At 45.1% G+C, this 25,632-nt stretch overlaps 1 protein-coding gene across 1 annotated transcript in view; it reads right to left on the bottom strand.

Annotated features, from left to right (window-relative positions):
• Positions 1-25,349, bottom strand: part of PLPPR5 (phospholipid phosphatase related 5) — an 83,610-nt gene extending 58,261 nt beyond the window's left edge. The window contains exon 1 of the mRNA XM_053391744.1: positions 24,114-25,349. Coding sequence (XP_053247719.1) covers positions 24,114-24,383 — 270 coding nt within the window. The 5' untranslated portion in view covers positions 24,384-25,349. The remainder of the gene's footprint in view (positions 1-24,113) is intronic.
• Between the last annotated feature and the right edge of the window lie 283 nt (positions 25,350-25,632).

Genomic DNA, 25,632 nt, shown 5'->3' on the forward strand with positions numbered 1-25,632 from the left:
AGAACCCTTGATATTGGGAGTTCTTGTGACAACTCATCTCCAGTAGGTCTTGCGCCCATGAAGCAGTTGCTGAGACTGGAGGTCCCTGCCCCACCACAGCTGCCTAAGTCCCCTCATCTCCAGGGTTTTCTCCAAGCAACTGGAGATTGCATCTGAGTGCAGCCAACCTCTCCTCACCCTCTTCATGCCTCTCCTGATTCTGGGAGACCAGCGGGGATGGGAGCTGGTCACAGCAGGAGGGGGAGACACCCGTGACTCTTCACCAGCCTGACTCATCTCTGCCTGTTGGCCTCCCTACTTTCCTGAGAGAGCCAGTGTGGTGTAGTGGTTAAGAGCAGTGGACTTGTAATCTGGGGAACCGGGTTCGCTTCCCCGCTCCTCCACATGCAGCTGCTGGGTGACCTTGGGCTAGTCACACTTCTCTGAAGTCTCTCAGCCCCACTCACCTCACAGAGTGCTTGTTGTCGGGGAGGAAGGGAAAGGAGATTGTTAGCCGCTTTGAGACTCCTTAAGAGGAGTGAAAGGCGGGATATCAAGTCCAAACTCCTCCTCCTCTTCCTGCTTCAGCTTCTGTCTCTGATTCTGGACTCTGCCACAGACCTGTTACCTCTTCAGCTTCCAGTACCTCCTCTTCCCAGTCTTCTCCCTCTTCATTGTCCCACCACCAATACCTCGTCTCTGAGCCTTCTTCCCTTGGGGGTTCCCCAGTGGATTCCTCCCACCATTCCTTTGTGCCCAACTAGTCCATGACATCAGGGCAGAAGGAGGCAGCCAACACAGACCACAGAAATTAAAAGTGTGTAGCAATCCACAATGCCAGCCCCGGATATAAACAATGAGGACAGCAGGCACAGCTGAGATAGATGCAGTCTTATGAGTTGACAAAAGGGAGTAACGGTGGAACCTGTCTCTATTCCAGACCCCAGGGGGAAATTGCTACTTACCACAGGTAAGTAGGGAAGACTAAATTGCAGTTTGTAGCTGAAAGGATTATTTGGCAAAAGCCATAAATAAAGATTGACTGGCTGGCTGGAAAGAACATATTAATCAGATATTTTGAACTGGGAGTTTCAGGTGGAGATCTATATGAGAGCATTTCACACAACACCAAGTGACAAGATCTATTATTCAGTCCCCCAGCCTTTTGAAAAACAATCTGCGGTATAGAGTGGCATGTTTTGTGACACAGCGGAGCTAAAAGCTTTTTTGTTCTAATATTTTATACATCGTCTGAGTATGCCCTTTCATTCCCCATGAAAGAGGTTTTCTCTTCAAGCCTAGATTGCCAATGCTGGGAATGCATGAGCGTTAAGAAATTGGAAGAAAAATTTGACGCATCACCACACACCATGGCCTCGATCCTATGAGTACAAGTAAAATGCAATGTGCTAAATTAGATGGCTCTCTTTTGGCCCAAATTTACATTGTGGGTTGGCCGCTCTTTCAAGCATGTGCAAACACACATACACAAAGACACACACACGAGAGAGGGAGGACTGACACACAAAGTGGAATACAGCAGATGGGTTGACAGCTCCCTCTTTCTCCTCTTCTGCCTGCTCTCTATCTTTCTTCCCTTCCCCATCCCATTCACTCTCATTCTGTGGTCCACTCCAAGCCTCTTGGTGGAATGTATCCAACTTGCAGGTTAGCCACCCCTCCTCTGGTTTCAGATGTGAACTATTAGCCTAATGGTACGCAGCAGTGCTATTTCCCTAGAAAAAACAGGTGCCGGAACTCAATGTGAACACCTCCCTCATTCTCTTAGAATGGCAATGACACCCATCTGAGAGGGGTTGAAACCCAGCAGAGAGGTGTCAGAACTGAGTTCCTATGAGTTCCCCCTGAAAAAAGGCCTGGTATGCAGATTTGCATGAACTTCAGAAATAACTGCAAGCACACCAAAACAAAAGAGGCTCCTTTTAAGATGATTCATAATATTATTATTATTTTAAAAAAATAATTACTGATTCATGATAACAAATCTAAATTAAAAGCCTTGGAAATTATTCATCATGATTTCATGCATTCATTCAGGAGGAGTTTCCATCCTCAAGCCAAACCAACACATGTAACACACTCTACAGAAGATATGAAATGTAAATTTGGGCCAAAAGAGAGCAATCTCATGAGATATCCCTGCTAGCAAAGGGAGCTGGTTTCCATCACTTCCTCCTATAGTCCTCTGTACCAGCCAACAAAATGATGCTCTGGGGGTTGGAGGATACTCCAGAAAAGTGTGGGAGATGGCACTGGGGGCTTCAGGGACAATTGGTGAAAATCTCTTTGCCTACCTTTCTACCACTATTAGCATCCACTGGATCAGAGTTCTTTCCATTCACAGAAGGGCAACTCAGGATCCAAGTCCATTTCTGGTGAACATGCTGCATGCTAAAGAGCATACTTCAGCACATCCCTACACTCACATGTCCCACTTCACATTAAAAAGGAGGAAGGATGTTAGAATTCCTGCCCCATGTTTGCAGTCATGGGATTTTTGTATATCACATGACGGTATATGTTTTGACTCCACAGAGTGGGAAGTGACGAGACAGGATATTTGTGTTACTGTGTTCCGTGAAGTGGGACTATTGTCCTTTGTTCTTTTTTTCTCTTTGCTGCCTGATGCTAGAGAGTGAGGGAGCCATGTTGCAGTGCTCTGTGTGTGTTTTTATGTAAATAAAGTAGATTAGCCAAAATGCTGAGTTGCTGAGGTCTGTTATGCAAACTGCACAAACTCTGTGTGCCGATGTCGGTTGGCATCGGTCGCTGTGATGTTCGGGCTGAAGAGAGCTTTTGAAGCTCCCGAACGATCAACCAGGAGGGAGAGAACATGCCAGTCAGGCATGTGTCTCTGCCAGGGTCCTACTCGAGTGCAGGACGAGCTCCTGACAAAGAATAGAGTGCATGTTCAGAAGCTTGCATGTGCAACACACATACTGTGCCGTTACATATCCAGTCACACAGCACTTTTAAGTCAACCACACCACCTATATGCCAGGCCTCTGACAGCAGTGCATCTCCTTTAGCTCTGCTGGAATCGCTAAGAATGACTTCTCCAAATAAGGAGCAGAAGATATTGAACAAAAGCAAGCCATTGCAAAATGGGAACGGGTCCTGAGAAATAATTAAAAATGTTAAGAGGTAATTAAGTGAAAGCAATAATTATACTAAGGAAGGACATAGACTCAAAGCAAGCTCATAATGAATTCTATCAACTTCGTTCACAAGCCAGAATGGTTTAATATATGGAGGAAGAATGCTAGAGAATAAAACTAAGATTTAGTTTTTTGGTTCCAGCAGCAGAAGCCCACGCAAGTACTTCCACTAGAGCAATGGGGCTTTCCCTCTCTCCTCCTCCCATATCCCCCATGTAGGTCAAGTGAATCCCAGAACAGCATGTGGGGAGAGGAGGGACAAATTGTTCCACCAGGAAAAGAGATATGGCTGTGCTGATGGAGCAATCTGCTTAACCCTACGTTGACTTCCTCCCTACTGTTGGAGTGTAAAGGTTTATATGAAGCTTAAGGGATGCTCAATCTATCATTCAACTTCACAATGGTACTTAAAGTTATGTTTTATCAATCAATGACCAATAAATTTGGGGTGAAGGAATGTTTGGACACGATAAGCTGAATATAGTGATGTCATAAGAACAGCCAAAAAATGCACTATTATCAAACTTGTCAAAAATAAATTTAGAATTTGTCTTATTCAGAAGAATTATATGTGTTGTTGAGGAATTTTTAGGGTCAGTGATTTAATTAATAAACTCCCTTTGTATATGTTCAAGTTGTGGGAATGATAAGAAACAGTAAGGTAGTTTCAGTTGTGACCCTAATTTATGGAGTAGTGACTTACTATCTTCACATGATAAGATTCTCAGAAACTGTATACACTCAGAAGTTTGAACATACCGGCCTGTTTTCATCACTTGAGTGGTGATATCTTACAAGAGCTGGAAACTTAGAAAAATGCTCTCCTATTTAGAACTACTGAAATCTTAAGATCTAGATTTTGTAAGAAATGGTTAAGTGCCACTATTGCTTACCTTAGACTATATTTATGTGCTATTAGAAGAAGTGTTTGCTTGTTAATGCAATTACTGTTGTACGAAACTTGAATTGAATCCACAGCAATTCTAGGTGTATACCTTGTTGAAGTGGATTAAACAGCTACTGGTAATCAACTGGCAGCCAAAATGCAAACTAGGACCGGAGGTTGTAGGAATTGCTGTGATACATAGCAAGCCTCTTCTTTCAGGTGACCATTGTTGAAGAGGATGCTCAGCCTTTGCACTTGGGTACTTTTTAAAAGAACAAAGGGGTGGATTTTTTAGCCTTATATAAGCACATTCTCAGATGAACAGCACCGAATGCTCATACCTGGCTCTGTGTCGTTTGCCCAGGTAAATTAATTTTATAATGAATGATTTTAGAGTGTTGTTGTGTTGTACTTTTGTACTGTTTTATTGTTGTTAGCCGCCCTGAGCCCGGCTTCGGCTGGGGAGGGTGGGGTATAAATACAATTTATTATTATTATAAAGGCAAAACAAAATTATGTACTTCTGTGGAGGCCGTTTATGAATAAATATCTCACCTTTCCATTGATACATACACAAGAATGCCTTCACTCATCAAATGGCAAAAAAGATGTGAACCTAGAACAACAACAATCTGTCCTTTCCTAAACCTCTGCCTCTTGTGCAAACAAGCAGCAATAAAGCACATTAAGATCTTCAGGCCATCCATGCGTGATTACATCGCTTAAGGTACAGCATCTCCAATATTCTCCCAGGACACTCTTGCTCCATGCTCCCTTCCCTACTCAGCCCTATGAATTTAAAGCCATCCTGTAGCAGTGGGCATGAAAACCCTTAATAGGTGAGTAAGAAATGAATCCAAGCACGATATTGCAGCAATCAGATGTGAAATTTTGGAGACTCAACAGCCTATGGTCAGGTGTTTGCACAATGCAGAATAGAACAAATATATGCCAGATGGATATTCAATACTAACTTCCTTTGAAATTCAAATCTAACAGCAATTTTAAAATGGTTGCTTCACTGCAACCATTATACCAACAGCTATAACTGGAAGCCACAAATGCTCCACTCTATTGGAAATTTAAAAAAAATAGGGAGTGTGGATGAATCTTAGTGAAACATCAACTATTAAAACATGATATCTGCATATATATATATAATGAAAGGATCAGATGTTTGGTTTATTGTTGATATTTCAGTAAAGCCTCTTGAACATCTCACATGGGCCATACAGTCAGTAAGTAGCTGTCATGGACTGGCTGGATTCAGAGGAAGCATCAACTGGGGAACCCCCAAGGGAGGAAGGCTCAGAGCCCAGAGATTGGTGGAGGAATGACAATGAGTGTTCAGAGGGAGAAGAGGGAGCAGACTGGGAGGAGGAGGTAGAGGAAGCTGAAGAGGCAACAGGGTTTAGCGAGCAGAAGGAGGCAGTGGCAGAGAGCAGTTCAGAATCAGTGGCAGAAGCAGAGGCTGGAGAGGAGTGGGACCAAGAGGCAGAGATGAAGCAGGTTGCTGAAGAAGCTAGGGAGTCTCCCCTTCCTGTTGCGACCAGCTCCCCTTCCCCCTGGTCTCCCAGAACATGGAGAGGAATGGGGGGGGGGGACAAAGAGAGACAAGATAAAGAAGCTGGGGAAGAAGGAACTGGGGGAGGAGCCTCAAGAGAGCAGTGGAAGGCACCGACCTTCAGTCTTCACAACTGCCTCATTGGGGCAATACCTACAGGGAAGAAATGATGTGATCGCTAGGCCTGCACTATTTGGGCATCTTTGAATAAAGAGTTAACATCACTGACACTGGGTGTTTTATCGCTGACCTCCTCCCGACAGTAGCCTTTGGCAAGCTGTTTGTTTCCCCCCTCAGTGTGGGGGATGATAATGCAGGGTTGCCTTACAATGTTGTTGTAATCTTTACAAATAGATAATGAATGTGGAGCACTTTGAACACCTAAAAGCGCTATACAAATGTTTGGTCACTTTTTTTGAATAATGAGTGTGGGTAACTAGTGCCAACAGGATTACAGTGGTACCTGAGGTCAAGTACTTAATTTGTTCCGGAGGTCCGTTCTTAACCTGAAACTGTTCTTAACCTGAAGCACCACTTTAGCTAATGGGGCCTCCTGCTGCTGCTGCACTCCCGGAGCACAATTTCTGTTCTCATCCTGAAGCAAAGTTCTTAACCCCAGGTACTATTTCTGGGTTAGTGGAGTCTGTAACCTGAAGCACATGTAACACGAGGTACCACTATATAGCCAAAACAGAGCCACTGAGAAACAAGACTGGAGTATCTGGCGAACCACTAAGAGTTCTGGAATACAAAACAAAACCTTTTGATAGAATATCCAAGGGAGCGAAAACTCCAAAGAATAGCCCATTGAGGAAATAGTCATGGAAATAGTTAGTGGTTGACATGGCAGAACTGCTTACCTGACCACCTATCAATGTTTGCCCTAGGGCATACTGGGAGGGCAAGAAGGAGGGGCGAGGCAGCAGCGAGATGGAGTGGAGTCAGTCCAGCTCTCCTGCCAATGTAATTGCACCACACCAACTTTGCCTCCTTCTCACCCTTCTGGTATGTCACAGCAACAACCGTGATGGGAGCTCAGGTAAGCAGAGGGGCACCCACCTTGCCAAGCGCTGCTGCATGGGAGGTTGGCTATCAGAAAAGCAAAACAGAGAAGTTTGGGTGTGGAATGGAAGGCTGGAGGAAACCATGGCTGGTAGGCACCCTGAGAAATTAGGAGGTGAGAACACCATTGCCAGCAACGTTTTGTTGTAGGGTCCTCGTACATTATATAATATCCATCTTAGGTGACATCTACTCTGACACTTCTGACTGCTGCCTTTGATCATTTATCTCTTCCCGTGCTTCTATTTCATCAAACTGTCAACAGACTTGCCTCTAGATGGCCACCTAAACATCAATGTGAATTATTTCCAAAAATGTCTCTGCAAAGTTTTTGCATAATATGCTTGTAAACCTGCCTTTTGCAACTCATTTTTTTTCCTGCCAGTATCATCTTTCCAAATATGCCTTTTGAAAACAGGGGAGAGGGTGTTTCTTCCTTCCATGTGATTTAACAACCATGTTATTTTTAGTGTTTTTCTTTTGAACCAACACATAACAATGTGTAGAGTTAATGCTTAGTATAATAATACTGACAAGCAAAAGTGCTTTATAGACAATGTTCGACAATGACAACAAAAGTGCTTTATTTTAAAATAGGTTCTTGTAGGTGTCATGCTACACACAAAACAGCACTATGCTTCCATTGCCGTAGTAGTTCGATTTTTGATTTTTTCTTTCTTTCTTTCTTTCTCCATGAAGGAAGCTGATGGATCTATTAGGGTGGCATAAAATTCCTGGCTTCCTGGAAATGCATTGTGTGACATTTCCTTCAAGGCACCTTCTGCCTTTTTGAAGATACAATCAGGTTTTCCTTGGTCAATGGTTAGTTGATTTTTAATACAGCTTTGGCATCCACAGATTTTGCTTTTGAAATCTGTGTTTTTTTTTAAAAAAGCAAGCAAACAGTTAAACCATTTTGGGGTGGCACAGGGGTGCTGTAGGAGCAGCTGTCCAAGAAGCTACTTCTGCGCTACAGAGGAGGTGGGGTTGAGGGCTTCACGGCCCCACCACGCACACGGCGGCTGGAGCCCAGCCCCTGCGCGATTGGAGGGATTCCCAGCCATGTCACCCCCTGGCCAGCCAATCAGCTGGCTCTGGGGGCGTGATCTGCCCTATTTAAGGCAGAACACAGCTGGGAATCTCCCTATTTGCCGCCTGCCAGCTGTTCCGGTTTTCCCCACCCTCCCGCCCTATAAGGTTTTTGTTCCTTGATCTTGCTATGGACCTTGGTTGGTCTCCATTGAGGGGCCTGGTAGGAATTTTTCCACTTGGCAAATTGGCAGCAGCCACTTGGTTTTCACCTACCTCATAGCAAATTGTCACAACTTTCTTGGTATTGGCAGTTAGGCATTGGTATTGTTCTGTAGATGGAAAAAGGGAGGTAGCACCATCACCTGCCCCACATATCAAAGGGTAGTCCAATAAAGGATTCCAGGGGGCGTGGCCCTGTCCGAAGCCTGGGGAGGTGAGGGCCTAAGGCACGCCCCCAATTGATGACCCTGGGGGAGTTTCTAGTTTATGTGCATCAGCAGGACTCCCCCTACTAGTGGTTAACCCTTCCCGGACTTCAAGCGGACAGGCTGAAGTCGGATATAGTTGGTTAGGACCAACACCTAAGCCAATACCACTCATCACCTGTAACCAATAAAGTTGTGGCCTTATTTAGCCCATTAACCTTAATAATAGTGTCATGTGTCATTATTTCCACGGGGGGGGGGGCAGGAACTCGCCACGCAATTGCCGTATCCCTATTCCACCAGTAGGAACATCTCCTGAGTTGACTCAGAGGAACTTAGGACCCAAGCCAGCATTCTGAAGATGGCATTAAGAGAGTTATCATTGCCTTATTCAGCATTAGTATTGACACTGGTTGGTGGAATTAAATGCACAGGAGGAAAGCTGAAGATTTCAGCCTGTCTTCCTAGCGTAGGCAAAACCTAGGAAGAAAAGATCCCTATAAAGTGCATGTCGCTGTGAACGGAATGGAACATCCATCAGCTCTCCTTAAACAGGCAAAATTACCATTAAAATCCGCAAAGCTATATGCCAAGTGGAACAGATGGAAGCTCGTTACATTCCTTTTCCCTTGGCATTTGCTTACCCATCATTCTACTTCATAAAAATAATACACATGTGCTACTCCATTTCCAAGGAACATATCCCTTTATGTTTCCCCTCTTTAAAAGATATTTGACTGGGAAGAGCAAATGGCCCAATGAAAAACTCAACCGCTGAACAGCCAGAGATTAAAATGAAGACAAGTTCTGGATTTCCAGTGAAAGGATTTTGCCTTAGACTTTGTTGAAGATTATCCAATATTCTTCTTAATACAATGGTCGTAGAACTGTAAAGTTGGAAGAGACCCTAGACCAAAAACCTTCTACAGCGCAGGAATCTCAACTAAAGCATCCATGAAAAATTGTACAAACCGTACAAAGGGTACCAACTGGAAACTGCCCCAACCCAAACCCCGACAAGCTGAGAAACCTATCCTCTTCAGAGCTAAGTGCTACAAATCTCTGTTGCACAAGGCTGTACAGGATTGGAGTGCTACTTTTGCATTCCTGCATTCAGTGTTTCAATTAGAGAAGATGAGCGATCCCTTTTCTTAAAGAAATGTACAGAATTTTATTTCCGAGTTTCCCAGGGACAATAGATTAGAGTGAATCACATCCTACTTAGTGCCATCATGACTCCAGCGAGCCTGAGAGATGTACTATGCAGAGGGGGAGAAAAGTTAAAAGAACTGTTAGTAATCTCATTTTTTCAGAACGCCAAGGCTGGCAGTGCCTCCTGAAACCAGCAGGGGGGAGAGGACAGATTGTTCCTTTGGACTCCAGACAAAAACCCTATTACTCAATGGTTTAGAATGGAAGGAATGCTGAATCGCAGACCCCCAATAATCACTGCAGATCTGCAGATTCTCTTTGATTGGCTATGACTCTCATCTATGAGAAACCCTCATTACAGGCACAGTTTTAGGGCCGTGTCACCCACAGCCACAGTATGAAGGCTGTATGCGCAACAGAACACTGGTCTTTTCACACCATGCGCAAAACCTTCCATGTCAACTGGGAATTGCAGAGATAAATGAGTGGGTCAGAAGGCCCTTCAGAGACAAACAGGTAGACAAATTGCTTGAGTTACTGAGCTTGTATCTTTTATATGAGGTACCGCAAAAAAGAATAGCACATTGGCCTCTTGTGCGGGTGTGAGCACGTATCCCATCTGCTTCTTCAGCCTCCAAACTGCAGAGTATTTAAGACTGCTTTTAACAGGAGCCAAATCAGAAAGCACACACAGACACACGCACACAGAAAATGATGCTCAAACATGGTGTTGGTTTTTTTCAAAAATAAGAATATTACTAAAAGCCTAGCAAAAGGCAAAAGGATTTGTCTGTAATATTCAGAATCAGGCAGCACTTCTATTTACAGTAAGCCTTAAAGTGCTATGGCACCTCAGAGAGTAGCTGGTTTATTGTGGCATAAACTTTCATATGCTGTTGCCTGAAAAAATTCATGCTACGATAAATCATTTAAGCTTAGAGCCAAAGGGCCATGAGTGGCAGAAAACATACCATCCACAAGCCTGTTCACAAAGTCATATGCACAACTGACTGCGCGAAGGGGTCTGGCATCAGAAGGAAATCCTCCAGATGCAACTTGATCTCCAACACACAAGTGTTTTGGCATAAGAAACATAGCCAGCCAGTTCAGTAGTAGCTTGTTCCTGGACCTCAAAAGTGGATCTCAACCTTCCAGCCACAGAGCTACTTGACATGTTCTGAAGTAGTGGGGGGAGAGGAATCATTAGTGATTGGTGCTTCTTCTCCTGCTTCTTCTAGCTGAAGAGACAGGGTGTGGGGGCAGAGAATAAATGTTCCCCAGAGGGCATTTTCTACAGGGCAAAACTTGGAAGGCTGGGGAGATGAAGTATGGTTCACCAGTCCTGTTGGACCTCTCTGTCACTTTTCCACGAACCAAAAATGACCCCTAGACTCAGCTAACGGTCTCCTATTGCCACACAGGAGAGAGCATCAGTCGTGGTGGGTAAGCAAATTTTCAGAGAAACTCACTCCCTATTATTTATCTGCCTATTGAGGAAACCCTGAGAAACCTCTAAGGAATACAGGATTCCCTGGGACACAGTTTGAAACCGCTGCTGTCTACAGTGTTACTGCATAAATCAGTCATCACGAGAGAGAGAGAAAACTATCACTGCTTGAATACATTTTCTGCAAAGGCAAACAAGGTCAACAGCAGATCAGAAAATCAAGTTTGGAGGCATGTCTCCCTTTGGCTATGCATGTCCTTTCCCTCCTCCCAACACCTACCTGACATGTGCTAGGGAACCACAGCCAATCTGGGTTTTTTGGCAGAGGCCTTAGAATAGTAGCTACGGTAATTGCTGCATACTGGGTGAAGAAGTTCTATGTACTCTGAAACTGAGACAGGCTTTAATTATTTGTTTTGGCACCATCAGTTTATGAATTGTTTTCCTACATTATTTTCTACTAGTTTGAGGTTTGAAAAGAAGGGGCTACTGGATCAGGCCAAGGGCTCATCTATTGCAGCATCTTCTTCTCACCGTAGCCACCCAAATGCCTATTGGTAAGTCGGCAAGCAGGACATTAGCAGAATAGCACTTTTCTCTCCAGTGGTTTTCAGCATCTGGAGGGGAGGATAGTCAAAGGTTTGCTGAGCATCCCCACTCAGCTCCTTTGCAAAAGTGCTATTTGAAGCATCTGCACCCCACCCCCTCTCCTTGAAACAGTGTCCCATTGAGCTCACTGGGGTTTTAGTTCTGAGTATATTTCACAGCTGTTCATGATTATTTACTGCACTCCATTTGGAGACATTAAACAAAAGATACACATGTTGACTAACTCCTACTTCAGCTGGATGTTGGTCACTAAAGTTGTGTGACAAACAGCATCAGCTGAAACATGCAGAGTCAAAAGTCAGCCTGTTCCCAAGCCCAGGGAATTATATGAGCAAAATGTGTGGTTGGGGGGTTAAGAGACAAGACATGCGAAGGCCTGTCTGGTGACCTCAAAACCCTCATCGCTTCCTCAGTCAATCACAGGAATAATCCCAGTGTGAAACAGATGTTAAACCTAATTAACCTGAGAGCCCAAAACCCAATTAACATGTAAATTTCAAGCAAGCACACCTTCTGAACTCCATTTCCTTAGAAAAAGTAGATAACTGAGAGGAGTAAGGGGGAAGAGAGAAACAATGTGGGTGGGCTAACCTTCCCCCAAGGGGCTGGATATGACATAGCTCTATGCTCAAAAGACCAACAAGTTATGTTTATGGCACATCCCTCCCAAGTAAGGGACCTTAATAGCACACATTTCTCCAATGCAAGGATTTTTTGCAAGTCCTCATCTCTTGATCCGCCTCTGCTTAATGGACAGCAAAACAGTTTTAGTCTAGCAGAAGGAAGAACTCACACCCTCTGAGTGGCATCTGATCTGCATTGTGATTTGGTCTATCATTGTATACAGTGAGGTTATAGGCAGTATTATGTACAATGCATACTGAGGACGTCAATATTTCCTCTTTCTAGAGCAGGGATGGCCAAAGGCAGGTGCTGCCCCCCCAGCCTCTCTGTCTCACCCTCTGGACTCTCCCCAGCCCACACACTTCTCCCCAGGCTACATCCCTCACCCACCTCATTTTGTTTTTACCTGGCTAGAGTGTGTCTCCTTGGAGACTGATCAATTAAGGGGCTCATGTGCGCTTTTAAAGTCCTAAGTGACATAGGCCCCAAATATCTGAAAGTCCACCTTCTTCACTACAGACAGTTTCATGTGTGAAAATCAGCAGAGGACGCCCTCTTGTTAGTTCCACTGCCTTCAGAAGGTGACGGAGGTGATAGCATTCTCTGTGTTGGCCCCTAACTTGTGGAATTCCCTCCCCACAGAGGTGTGCCTGGCACCTTCACTAGACAGTTATTACCACATGTTGAAGATACACCTCTTTACCCTGACCTTGATGGTTGGGATTGCACCAGTGGGTCAGAGACTCCTTAACCCTGGTCTAAGGAAATATTGTATTTGGCTTCTGGTCTGTTGAAAGGCAGTGTGGGACACCTGCCACGGGCATAGATTGTGTATTTCTACATAAGGTAAAGGTAAAGGGACCCCTGACCATTAGGTCTAGTCGTGACCGACTCTGGGGTTGTGGTGCTCATCTTGCTTTATTGGCCGAGGGAGCCGGAGTACAGCTTCCGGGTCATGTGGCCAGCATAACTAAGCCGCTTCTGGCGAACCAGAGCAGCACACGGAAACGCCGTTTACCTTACTGCCAGAGCAGTACCTATTTATCTACTTGCACTTTGACGTGCTTTCAAACTGCTAGGTTGGCAGGAGCTGGGACTGAGCAATGGGAGCTCACCCCGTCGTGGGGATTCGAACCACCGACCTTCTGATCGGCAAGTCCTAGACTCTGTGGTTTAACCCACAGGGCCACCCGTGTCCCTCATATTTCTACATAGCCTGTACTAATAGCTTTATCCTAAGCATTTGCAATGACATATGCACCCACAACATCAGTATGTCACCATCTAAGTTGCCTTAGAAATGGACTACAAAAAGGATCACGCTCGCTCTCCTTATCATCTATGGTATCCTCATTTGACATAGATAATGATGACTGGCATCCTGATCTTAAACACATTAGTGATGATATTAAGTCCAAATGGAATCTGACATGTCTCGAAAACAGCAGGATTGCAACGCATGAAAATAATGGATGATTGACACACACCTCTACTGTACATCATTCAATAACGCACCCATCAAATCACAGCTGAAGGCATAAACTGCCTCCATCGCACAGGATTGGGTGATAAGGGAAAGCATGAAAGCTCAGTCTGGATGCTCTGTGATTACTGTTTCACCCATACAACTAATCATTGTTCATACACGGTGCATTTCCTTTACATTACATGAAACAGGCAACACACGATTGTGTGCTATTGAAACAATGGGACCTACTCTAGAGGTATGAAGATTCTCAGTCACTATCCTTGTAAATAAAGCTTTTCTAGCACAAAATGTGGCATTACATCTTATTGAAATATATTTTTAAAAAGGATTCCATGCAACGTGTTCAGGATTGAGAAAGTTGACTAAAAGGGTAGATGTGCAGAATCCTCTCAACTTCAAGCAATGTGAAATGTATATCTGCATCAGAAGGCAGCATTCATTGTTACTCATGTATGGTTGAAAGTGATTAGCCAAGAACCAGTGCATGTACAAAGCTGAAAGCCATGGTTTGCACACTTCACAGATCCCTCCCTTCCCTGGTTGCTATGATCCATGGTTTAGGGTTCATGTTATCAACACTAACCATGGCTGATATCACTACTGCAATGTAGAGATTAAAAACATAGTTTAAAGAGTTTTTGCAGTCTGGGATTACAAGAAAACCAAATCACCACCTACACTGGTGGTGCATGTATGTACATCATAGTTATCTATGTACATCATAGTTATCGCTGAAAGGAAAAGGAAGCAAGAATTCACTCCAGAAAGAAGGACAGAAAGTGGGAAGGGAAAGAAACCCACAATATATTGTGCTTTGTGCATCTTTTCCAGCAGAGACAGGAAAGCTCTAGTTGCTGTTGGACACCAACTCCCATCAGCCCCAACCAACATAGCCAATGATGAGGAATGATGGGAGTTGCAGTCCACCATCTGGAGGGCTACAGGTTCCCCATCCCTACTTCACAGGGAGCAGGCATTGTATCTACACATCACCAGGATGTGCCCCCATCAGTCCTGAAATGCTACCAAGTACTAAAATTGACAGCTCAATAAACTTCAAAGAAGGCATCAAAAGGCTAAATCCAAAATGTGAGCCCCAAATCCAAATCATAATGCTCATAATTCTGAGCTCAATTTTTAACAGATAGGTGGTGATCGCTTAAAAAGCACTGAATTGTTTGGGCAGAAAATTTATTTCCTTCCTTTCTGTTCAAATGATACAAAACGTGTTCACAGCGGTAGCCAGAAAATCATGTGCCACCAAGGACAGGACAAATGATAACAGTGCCAAGAAAGGTGATTTCTGACTGCTGTGCCTTGGGGAGAAAGTCTCGAGATGTGAGAAGTTGACATATTTCTCAAGTTTTCAGGTCTGTGCTACTGTCCTTGAAACAACCAAGAGCCCCATGGCACATTTGTAAGACTAACAAATTTATTATGGCACAAACTTTTTCTGGTCTCTACAGAACCTTATGCCCTAATAAATTTGTTAAGTCTTTAAAGTGCCACAAGACATGTTGTTTTTGCTGCCATCGACTGCCCTCTCAAAGTTGTCCTTGAAAAGCCACATTTTAGCTGCAACAAGACATTTAGGAACCACAACAAAACACCCTATCGAATGAATTATGTGGATTTTTTATTATTGGCAAATAATAATAATCCAGTTATCACATTTATAAGTAAATCACATTTGATTGGATAGTGTTTCTGTTTATTAGTTGATATGCCATATAACCTTTATGTAATGAACAGTGTTCAAACTTAGCCAGGCACATTTCGCATCTGACTATTGGCCACTTGCGGCCAAGCAAAGATGCCTGGGTGCCAGACATCTGCACCATCTGGAACTGCATGCCTGGGCATCACTGGATCTTGACTGTTTTCACACACTAATACCACACCCTGTAGAATTCTATCAGTTCTATTTTATCCGCACAGCCAGAATGAATTTCAGAAACCAAAATCCTTTTTCTATGCAGCCTGAGCAGGAGCAGTGAACAACGTTACAGTTAATTGTTTTAGCCTATCCTCACTTACACCCCGCCCCAACTGCCCTGCTCACAGTTGTGAAGAATATCCCTGTGTTATGAACGGTCCATGTCACCATTAAGGAAAAGAGGTTGGAATAAGCCAATATATATGTGGACTGTCCCTGGATCAAGTGACTTTTCTTCTTTAAGTTTTCAAAGCTCTTAAACTTAACTCAAAGTTGCATCTGAACTAGCCAGATGTTTAACTGATAATCACTCACAGTCAGTCCATCATTTCAAAAATATGACTTTAGAGCTGACTTGCCCCCAAAATGACAACTAGACATTTTGTTTTGGTGACTGTAACCTTGGTTTAAGGATCCATTTGGTCCTAGCTTATAAATCTGAGTTTCTAACACTGGTAATGAGGACTAGGGAGACTATTTCTGCTCCTACATGGCCCTTGGTCTCTCAAGCAGTGATATTGCCAAAGCTTGTATATGAATCTGGTTTGGTTTATGAACTTGTCCTTGCTTATGATTCTCTGTTGCATTACAAGCCAATGTCTATCTAGAATGTTAAACTACATTCTGTAGCTACAAGGTCAATGTTCAGCACTCCAGGCACCCAAAGTCAGCTACTACTGTGCTTGTGCAAAAGGTCTACTTTTTTTAATATTGATCCCTCCTTCTCAATGAAACTCTCGTTGAGCCCTGAGAACGTTGAAGCCCCTTTTGTTTGCTGAGTATCTGAGTCAGCTCTCCCAACTGTTTCTTGCAACTGTTGTAAGTGGTGTTGCAGCAGGCACCAGCACCAGCCAGCCACAATCCAAATAGAAAACCTTCTCTTGTTGAATGTGTTTATTTGGAGAGGGGGGAGAGATTCATTTTCCAAGCACCTCCCTCCCGTGGCAAAGAAAAGTGCATGCAGCTTGGGGAATTCAGAACAGCTGCTTAACACAGCACCTTGCAAAGCACTTTGCAAAACCCATGGGGGAGGGAGTCGCCTGGCTGTCAGAGGCTGGCTGAAAGCTGGGACTTGTCAGGGGCTTGACATAACTGAGCCTTGCCTCCATGGAACCTCACAGCTGTGTGAGGGGTGCTTTTCCTCCTCTGCATACTATGAAGAGTGAGAGAAGGTGGGAAGGAGGCAGCCAGAGGAGCAGCATAGATTTTGAAGGAAGAGATACACAGAGAAACACTGTCTCAGCCTCAGAGATGGCAAGGAAATCCTTCCGGGTTGCAACCTGATGTAGAAACCCAGGAAGTAAACTCCTTACCAGAAGAGGCACTGAGGGAAGTGAGGAGGGAATTTGTCTGCTAACCTCAAGGAGAACTTGATAATGAGAACCGTCTCAGCTCTCCTATGCTAGGAGCCAGGGACTTACCAAGACACCTCTGAAGGAAAGATGAGTTTGGGGGACTCTGAGAGCACCCCTAAGTTGGCCGCTCTTATCTGGCAAGAAGGATGCTGAACTGTTATCTGTTATCATGGTGATGTAATAGTGATTGACTGTTGGTGGGGCTACCCACATGTCAAACTTGCCTTATGAGGAGATCATGAAGAAGAAGAAGAATTTGGATTTGATATCCCGAAGGAGTCTCAAAGCGGCTAACATTCTCCTTTCCCTTCCTCCCCCACAACAAACACTCTGTGAGGTGAGTGAGGCTGAGAGACTTCAGAGAAGTGTGACTAGCCCAAGGTCACCCAGCAGCTGCATGTGGAGGAGTGGAGATGCGAACCCAGTTCACCAGATTATGAGTCCACCGCTCTTAACCACTACACCACATCTGGTCTGCTAGCCAGATTCGGTTCCCCACCAATGGTTTAGAGCTCAGTACCTCTTAAAGGTGAGGAGAAGCAGAAAGACACACAGTTTGCATTTGCCAGAACGTACATTTTACTTGCTCCAGGCAAACAGCAGATTACAAGGGTAAATGAAAAGCAGCAAAACCATCACAACACTTCGCAAAAATCGTATGGCCAAATGGTTCTGTGGCATCGGGTGGGCTACCTGTCAAGATATTCTTTTTGCATCTTAGTAAAATAGTGATAAGGGACGCAGGTGGCGCTGTGGGTTAAACCACAGAGTCTAGGACTTGCCGATCAGAAGGTCAGCGGTTCCAATCCCCGCAACAGGGTGAGCTCCCGTTGCTCGGTCCCTGCTCCTGCCAACCTAGCAGTTCGAAAGCATGTCAAAGTGCAAGTAGATAAATAGGTACTGCTCCAGCAGGAAGGTAAACGGCATTTCTGTGTGCTGCTCTGGTTCACCAGAAGCAGCTTAGTCATGCTGGCCACATGACCCGGAAGCTGTACACCGGCTCCCTCGGCCAATAAAGCGAGGTGAGCGCCGCAACCCCAGAGTCAGTCAGGACTGGACCTAATGGTCAGGGGTCTCTTTACCTTTAAAATAGTGATAAAGTAATAGAAGACAACTTTGTTTGATGCTGAAAGCAGAAGGGATAAAGCACAATAGAAAAAAGGAGTCAACAAATGAAAGGCTTTTCTAGTCCAGCATCCCCTTGCTCAGATGGGAAGCCTATGGAAAGTACACAAGCAGGACAGGAGGACTATAGCCCTCTCCTGCTATTGCTCCCCAGAAATTGGTATTCAAAGGCTTCTGATATCATACAGCCATCATGCCTTGACCTCCATGAATTTATCTAACCCCCTTTCAAAGACATCTAAGTTGTTGGCCATTGGCACATCTTTTCATAGCACATCTCGTAGGTTAACTGCAGTCCTCCTGGAAAAGTAATATACGCATCATTTCAACTGTAGGTGAAAGATTAGGCTAACATGTATTTCCCAGCATTCAAAGGCAGGAGTTCATAAAAGGCAAGCAGTCCCACTAAAGAACCAGGAAGTATAGTAGGAAAGGTTGTAAGTAGAACTGAATAAAAAAATTCTGTATAACAATTCACATGTTTGTGACAAAGAAAAGCACACACAGTGGAGAATCAAGCAAGACAGTTCTACTTTTCTTTCTTAAATAGATTTCAAGACATAACAGAGAAACTAAAAATATCTCAACATGACTGTGACCTCTAGATATTAAATACTTCAATCAGTAAAGAAAAGAGAATACTCAGCTACATATTCTGCAGTCCAAATTGGCTTCTGGTGGCCTTCGAGGCACAATTTGGGGTACAGATTTTGATCCACACAAAAAATGGTAGAATTGTTTGAAGCTCACATACTTAAGACTCTGCCTCTCTCTTCCATCCTGTCACCATGCCTAAAATTGGCTGAGAGCTCTCTCTTGATTATGCTACCCACGTACAAAAGTACAAGCAAGGAGGAAGCTAACAGCTATTCTCAGCAGTTACTCAACAAATATACAACTCTTTCCTTTGGTTTTCATTTATCTCTGCCCATGTGTCTCACACACACAAGATTTGGAAGATTGTCTAAACCAGGAGTAGCCTATGTGGGGCCCTCCAGATGTTGATGGATTACAACTCCCAACATTCTTGGCCACTGGCTATGCTGGCTGAGGCTGATGGGAGTTCAGAGGCATCCAGAAGGAACCACATGAGTGCCTTATCTAAACTATCGTTTGTAGCTTTAAGCAGAACATTCTTCCCCCTACCCTGTGCACCTCCTAAATCTATTATGAAGGTTCCCCAGCCCTGTGGAGCAGATTTGGAAGTGGCGGGGAGGGGAAAATTCCATTCTGCTAGCACATCTAGTTGAGTACTACTCTATGGTTACCTAGAGAAACCATAGTTAGATTATCAGGAATGAGCCATAGCAAGCTTCAGACTTCCATTCTGCCCCTCCAGTTCCTTTTCACATGACAGAATGAAAGCTTCCATTTTCTGTTTTGACTAAACTGCAGTATTTCGTTACATATGACGATCTCAAGGAACTTTGGTTGTTTTAGTTAGCTGACAAACCAGGATATCAAACCATAGTTTGATCCTGGTTTGTTTTAATGAACTAAAGTTCGAACAAACACTTCCCCAAGTTTGTATGTAGCAGAAAACTGGCTTCGTACTCAAATCTGAAGACATCTGAAGGCACATCTTTAGGGAAACTTTTAACGTTTGATGTATTACTATATTTTAATATTTGGTTGGAAGCCACCCAGAGTGGCTGGGGAAGCCCAGCCAGATAGGCGGGGTATAAATAATTTTATTATTATTATTATTGTTGTTGTTGTTGTTGTTGTTGTTGTTGTTGTTGTTGTTGTTGTTATTATTATTATTATTACATGAGGAAACTCATGTAATCATTTCTCTGCTATATGTTTTACACAGCTGAGGAATACATAATGACCACTCTCCGCATCAAATGGAGGGCGCTATTTGCGTGGCACCCCCGATCCAACACAACTTCCAGCCACTCAATCCTGGACTGCCTCCCCTCGTTGCAAACCTAGAGGTTTCTGCCTAACCTTAGCTCAATGAACCAATCACAGCTGGAGAGGCGTAGCCAGGGAAATGGACCAGGTAAGGGCTGGGACAGCCCTTTCGGCACAATAGAGGGTGTAACCTACCTGGGAGTCCTCAGTCGGCTCCAGAGTTTCTCCCGCCCTACCCTCCCTTAGTTTAGGTCTTTTATTGCAGGTTAACATCTTATTTATAGGCATGCGGCTGCTGCTATGGTCTTACGATGGTTGCTGTTAAAAGATCAGGAAGGAATTTTCCTGCATTGGCAGGTATCGCCGTCCCCATAGCAAAACGCCACAACTTTGGCAGTTTCAGGCCTTGGGAGGAATCCTTTAGTCTATCTTCACTGGGGGGGGGTGAAGTTGTGATACACGCCCCGCCCCCGTTGTGTTGTGTTGAGGGGAGTCATTGGCCATACGCTGAAAGGTTGTCAGTGCTCTCCCCTGTGTGACGGCAAAATGGGGGGTGGGCTCTCTGCTTAAACATACGTCTTCCCGAGCCAGCCCAATTCCCAGATAGATTGATTAACTCTGATGTGCCCCAGATCCCCGGCTATCCGGGAGGGATAAACGCCCAATGCCTAAGCCAAGGTCTTCCTACATCTGAAAGTTTAATAAAGTTGTGGCCAATTCTAATCCCATAATATGTGCCACGAGTCATTATTCCACCTGGGTGTCGCCTGGAGTTGGGGAGGTCTCCTCCTGGCCACACAATGCTGTTCCCTGCTTGCAGCAAGGCATTTGGGAAGATAAATAAGGAGGAGAAAATGTATCTAACGGCCACTTTTTAAACAGTCTTGCCAAATAGAAGTGTGTAATGAATATTTAACTGGACCGCAAATCTCCTTAAAAATTAATATCTTGTCTCTTGGGAAACAAGTCTGGCAGCCAATGTGTATTGGATGCAGTGACAGAGTCATGTGATGCGGCTAATTAAAAAGGAGGTTTATTCCCACATGTGTCCTCTTTCTTTCATGCCATCTCTTTCGATACGAGACGCCTGTATCGGGAATGGTTGATCTGTGCAGAAAGCTCTAAAGGTGCCAAACTCAACTATAAAATCAATGGGACCAATCAATGCCAGGGCACAGGCAGTGTTTCTCGACTGTTTTGAACCCAGCATCCCCTTCTAAACTTGTGCCGCTCCAACCGATCAGCAATCGCCTCTTCCACAGGTGAATATGCAGAGATGCAGTCATGTAGGTACCGCTGACTCTGCTTGTGAAATTATGTGGACTGGGGTAATAATCCAGAAACGCACAGCCACACAAAAGCAGCTGTGAACTTCCTTCTTTCCAAATCACGTTGGGATGACACAGACATGGCCACAAATCCAGTGTGGATCACTGAGGATCCACGACAGAGTGTTTTAGATGTATGGAGGTCTTAACTGGTGATTTATCACGATCCTCTCCATTTTTGGAACTTCATACACCTAGATTCCCCTGCCCACCTAATGAAGCCAAGCTAACAAAATAACATCTGCACTGCATACCGCTGGGTCCGTACTGCACTCACATGGATACAAAAATAATTATCTGGAGAGAAGAATAGGGTCCCTAATTGCTCCAATACATTTAATGCAAAGGCACTGTACATTCACAGAATCCTAGTACTGTAGGAAGGGACCACGAGGGTCATCTAGTCCAACCCCTTGCAATGCAAGAATCTTTTGCCCTCATTGACTTGCTAAAGGATTCCTATAAGGGGCCAAATGTATTAGGAAAATGACACCTTCAGTATGCAATGCCTCTGAGGTTTTTTGCTGACACCAGCAACAGTGGTGTCCATCACATACCTGCTGTTAATTACATTTCAGGTATCTGATGGAAGTAGATTTCAGCTTACCTTACATTTTAAAAAATAGCCCAGTGCCCTATGGGAATTATGGGCTAATACTCTATTTTTTTCCTGCCCCACCATCTCCCTGCACCCCATGTAAGGAACTGACTTGCATCACAATCCAAAGCATGCTTACTCAAGTAAGTCCCACAGAGTTCAGTGTTGTTTGCTCCCAAGTAAATGTGCACAAGATTGCAACCTTAAGTCTCTTTTACTTCAGTGTCAGCAGGTGACATTTTTACAGTCAAATGCTTTCCCTTCTTTGACCCCTCCTATAATGCAAGCAAATATGTCACTCTCTGTTAAGAAGCAAAGACCCTTAGCTGCTAAAATCAACACAAAACTACAGTATAGTACAACCCCGCTTAATGTTCAGCTGTTATCATTTACTGTGTAGATGCATGGAATGTTTCTTGGGGGTGGGAGGTATATGGGGGTTGTTTGTTATATGTATATATGTGTGTGTGTGTGTGTGTGTATGTGTGTGTGTGTGTATATATATATATATATATATATATATATATATATATATATATACTGAAAAGCAAAGCAGCTTTTAAAAAGAGGACAGGCAGTTGCATAGTTTAAAACATTAAGTTTTTGTGTGTCTTTTCTTGGAAGGGTACTCAAAAAGTTTTCCCATTTCCAGTTCTTCCTGGCCTGAGAAAAGCACAATATCATTCTATCCAACGCTCTGCCTTAACATTTGCAAGGTGGGAGGCAACCTGTGCCAGCCCTGGCTTCAATTATTTCTTGATTAGGGCATAAGTTGGCTCTCAGGTTTAAAATCACTATGAAGACTCGCAGGGTTGCAAGTGTGATTGATTTATAATTAAAGAGACTCGTAAGCAAAGCCCCGCTGTGATGGAAAGGAAATTCTCTCTGAGTTTTATTTTTCCATTCAGAATTTCCGAGGAGACCATTGCTTTATTAAACTGCAAATTCCAAAATATTACCATTAATCTTTATGGCCTTAATATTTACTGCTACCAAGGGGGAAATCAGCAGATTCGAGAACAAGACTAATTCTATGCAGTATCTCTCTCTCTCTCTCTCTCTCTCTCTCTGTGTGTGTGTGTGTGTGTGTGTGTGTGTACATGCACGCATGTGTGCGTTCATGTCTATATATAATCCAGCCCTAACAGCCACACACTCCCCTTTCTGTTCATCTGTTCAATATGGTCAAGGATTATTAAATGATGCTAATGCTTTTGTCAGCTGACATTACAACTTGTACACTGAGCCGTTTAAAGGCAGATGTTTTGTTGCTTTGCTGCTGATATTCTTCCCCAGCCCCCAGCTGAGAACCCAGCTGAACTGCATTACAACACAGCCACATATCTGTGTGTGTGTGTGTGTGTAATTACTTCTATTTTTAAAAAAAGATATGTACAGAAAACCACATATAAGTAGCAGGTTTTTAGGATTTCACTTGCACATCATGCCACGTGCCACACCGTGTATCTCTTAAATGTACTAGGCAGAAATCAGAAGAAGCACCTGCTCCATTTTAAATAGTGATCTACTGTCAGAAATAACGAAGCTTGTCTTTTTTTTTCCTTTTCGTCGGCTGAAATATTAACATGTGGCTATTATCAGCAACTGGTCTCCTCCAGAATGCTACCCACCGGATCTGTGACTAACACATGCTTTGAATGGAGCCAAACAAAAATCATGTCAGGGTTGGGTTGGGTTTTTAAAAGAAGGATGGGTGCAGGGGAGGCACTATTCCTTCTCCGAAACAGACTAGCACTGAATCTAGCTTTTCTGAAAAACCCGAAGGCCCTCTCTCAACTAGCTGTCCTTAGAAAATGGCTGAGAAGAGTGGAGAGCCCCCTCCCCAAATGAGAGAGTCCAACTGGTGGCCCAATTGCTGAACCCATCTCAAAGGCACCAGGGAACAAATTTGGACTCAAGCAAAAAAAAGGGGGTTGCACTATCTGATCCCAATAAAGGAACAGAAGTGCAAGAATGTTGGATAATATTCCAGCACTCAAAATACTAACAACAAGGCATAGCATGAAGGAGGATTTCTTACCCCCAAACAACTGACCCACTGACAGTGGATTCCACCCCCCTCAATTTATTGCCCCCTCCTTGTGCCCTCCCATAGGTGCCAACTCCTAGGGGCTGAGGCCCCTTTGCCTCCCCTCACCCAATAAAATATTTGAGGGCCTCCCCAAAGTTGATAGGCATTGGCATTCCAATAGTGTGGGTGTGCCCCGTCATGTGATCGATTATGTGGGATGGGGCTTACCTGCCTCCCCCACCCCAAATTTTATTCAAGTTGGCACCCCTGTGCCCTCCTGACACCTTGTCAACAAGTTGAGCAACTTAAAAGGCGAAAAGCATAGACTGTATATATTTCCCGGGGTGGGGGTGTGCCAGAAAAAGGGGGACAGACCAAGAGGGTGGGAGAGGCAGAGGGGAGGGACCTCGCTTGCCGACAGCGACGCTTACCACCAGCACGGGCACCCCCGCCGCCAGCGAGTAGAGGAGCACGGGGGGCACCGCGCTGCTCTCCTCCGGGCCCGGGTAAGGCTTGCGATAGGCGCTCTCGTAGCAGAAGAAGCCCTGCACGTTGACCGAGAAGGTGTCGGTGTACTCGAAGTAATAAGCCAGCATCACAGTCCCTGCCATGATCACCATCTGGAAGTAAAGCATTCTGGTGAGAAGAGCAGCAGCAGCAGGAGGAGGTGGAGGAGGAGCAGGAGGAGAGGGCACTGGCATGTACTCCGGCGGCGGCGGCGGCAGCCCCCCTCCCCGGCTGCGCGCTCCGCCCGCTTCCCGGAGGCATCCACCGGGGGAAGGAGGAGGCGCCTTAGTCCCAGGCAGGAGCAGGAAGAAGAGGACCAAAGGCGTCCGGGCGCACGGCCGAGCGCATGGATGGCAAGGGGCGGAGGCGGCGAGGTCCTGGGCGCAGGATCGCGCACGTGGGGCAAGGCCCCTCCGGGGGAGTGATGGAGGCAACCAGCACGGGCTTCCCCCGCGGCAGGCGGAGCCCCGGGCGCCGCTGGAGGGGCTGGGGAGGGGGTCCTAAGCGCGCTCCGTCCGCGGCAGCTCTCCAAGGCGTTCCGAGCGAGGCAGGAGAGCGCAGCAACTGCGCGCCGGGAAACGGGTCGCGGCGCGCGCGCACACAACCATCCGCTACGACCACTGGGGGGGGGGTTGGTGGGGGGGGTGTCGCCGGTCCTTTAATCCCGCAGCGTCCTGTATAGATCAGAGTGGGTAGTGGACCCAGCCCCCCGCAGGCGCACGGAAGTCTCCTCTTTACAGATTTGCCTGCGTGCAAAAAAAATATATCAGTAAGTCGTTCCAAAAAAAACCCCAGATAAATAAATCCCTCAGACTGGAGACTTGGATCCAACAAGCCTTGGAGACGATCGGAGGGATCTTTTCAACTCCAGGAACGGATTCCTTGCTCCCGGCGCGCTCAAAGTTCCATCCTTCGCCGCGGGGATGCGGCCCCCCGGCGCCTCTCCGCTGGCTGCCCCCGCGCCTGCGAAAAGCTCGCCCTGCGCTTAATCCCTTGCCTTGCTTTGAACCGGTCCCTGCCCGAACGCAGCGGCAGAGGCAGCGCAAATGCCGTTTCCAAGGCTGCCGGAGAGCTGGAGGGGGTGGGGAGAGAGGTGGGTGGATTTTGAAAAGGCGCTTCCTTCTCGCTCGCGTCTTTCCTCCTCCCCTATTAAGGATTTTTGGTTGTGTGTGGCTTTTTTTCCCCTTAAAGAAAAAAGCGGAAGCAGTAACTCCCCCGTGCTCGTCAATCGAAGCATCAGCTTCCCATGTGTGTAATATATTATATATATATAATATATATAGCTCCTTCTCTTCCTCCTCCTCCTCCTGCTTTGAGAACTAGCTGCTTGCAAGCTCTGGCATTGCAGCTGGCTCTCAGCTCGTACTAGCTGCTTAGAAACACAAGAGATGCTTCTCAGAATCCAACCATCTTGAGAGGCTTCTTATGCAAACTGGTGCAAAC

The sequence above is a fragment of the Podarcis raffonei genome, chromosome 6 (genome assembly GCF_027172205.1).
Source record: "Podarcis raffonei isolate rPodRaf1 chromosome 6, rPodRaf1.pri, whole genome shotgun sequence".
NCBI classification, from domain to species: domain Eukaryota; kingdom Metazoa; phylum Chordata; class Lepidosauria; order Squamata; family Lacertidae; genus Podarcis; species Podarcis raffonei.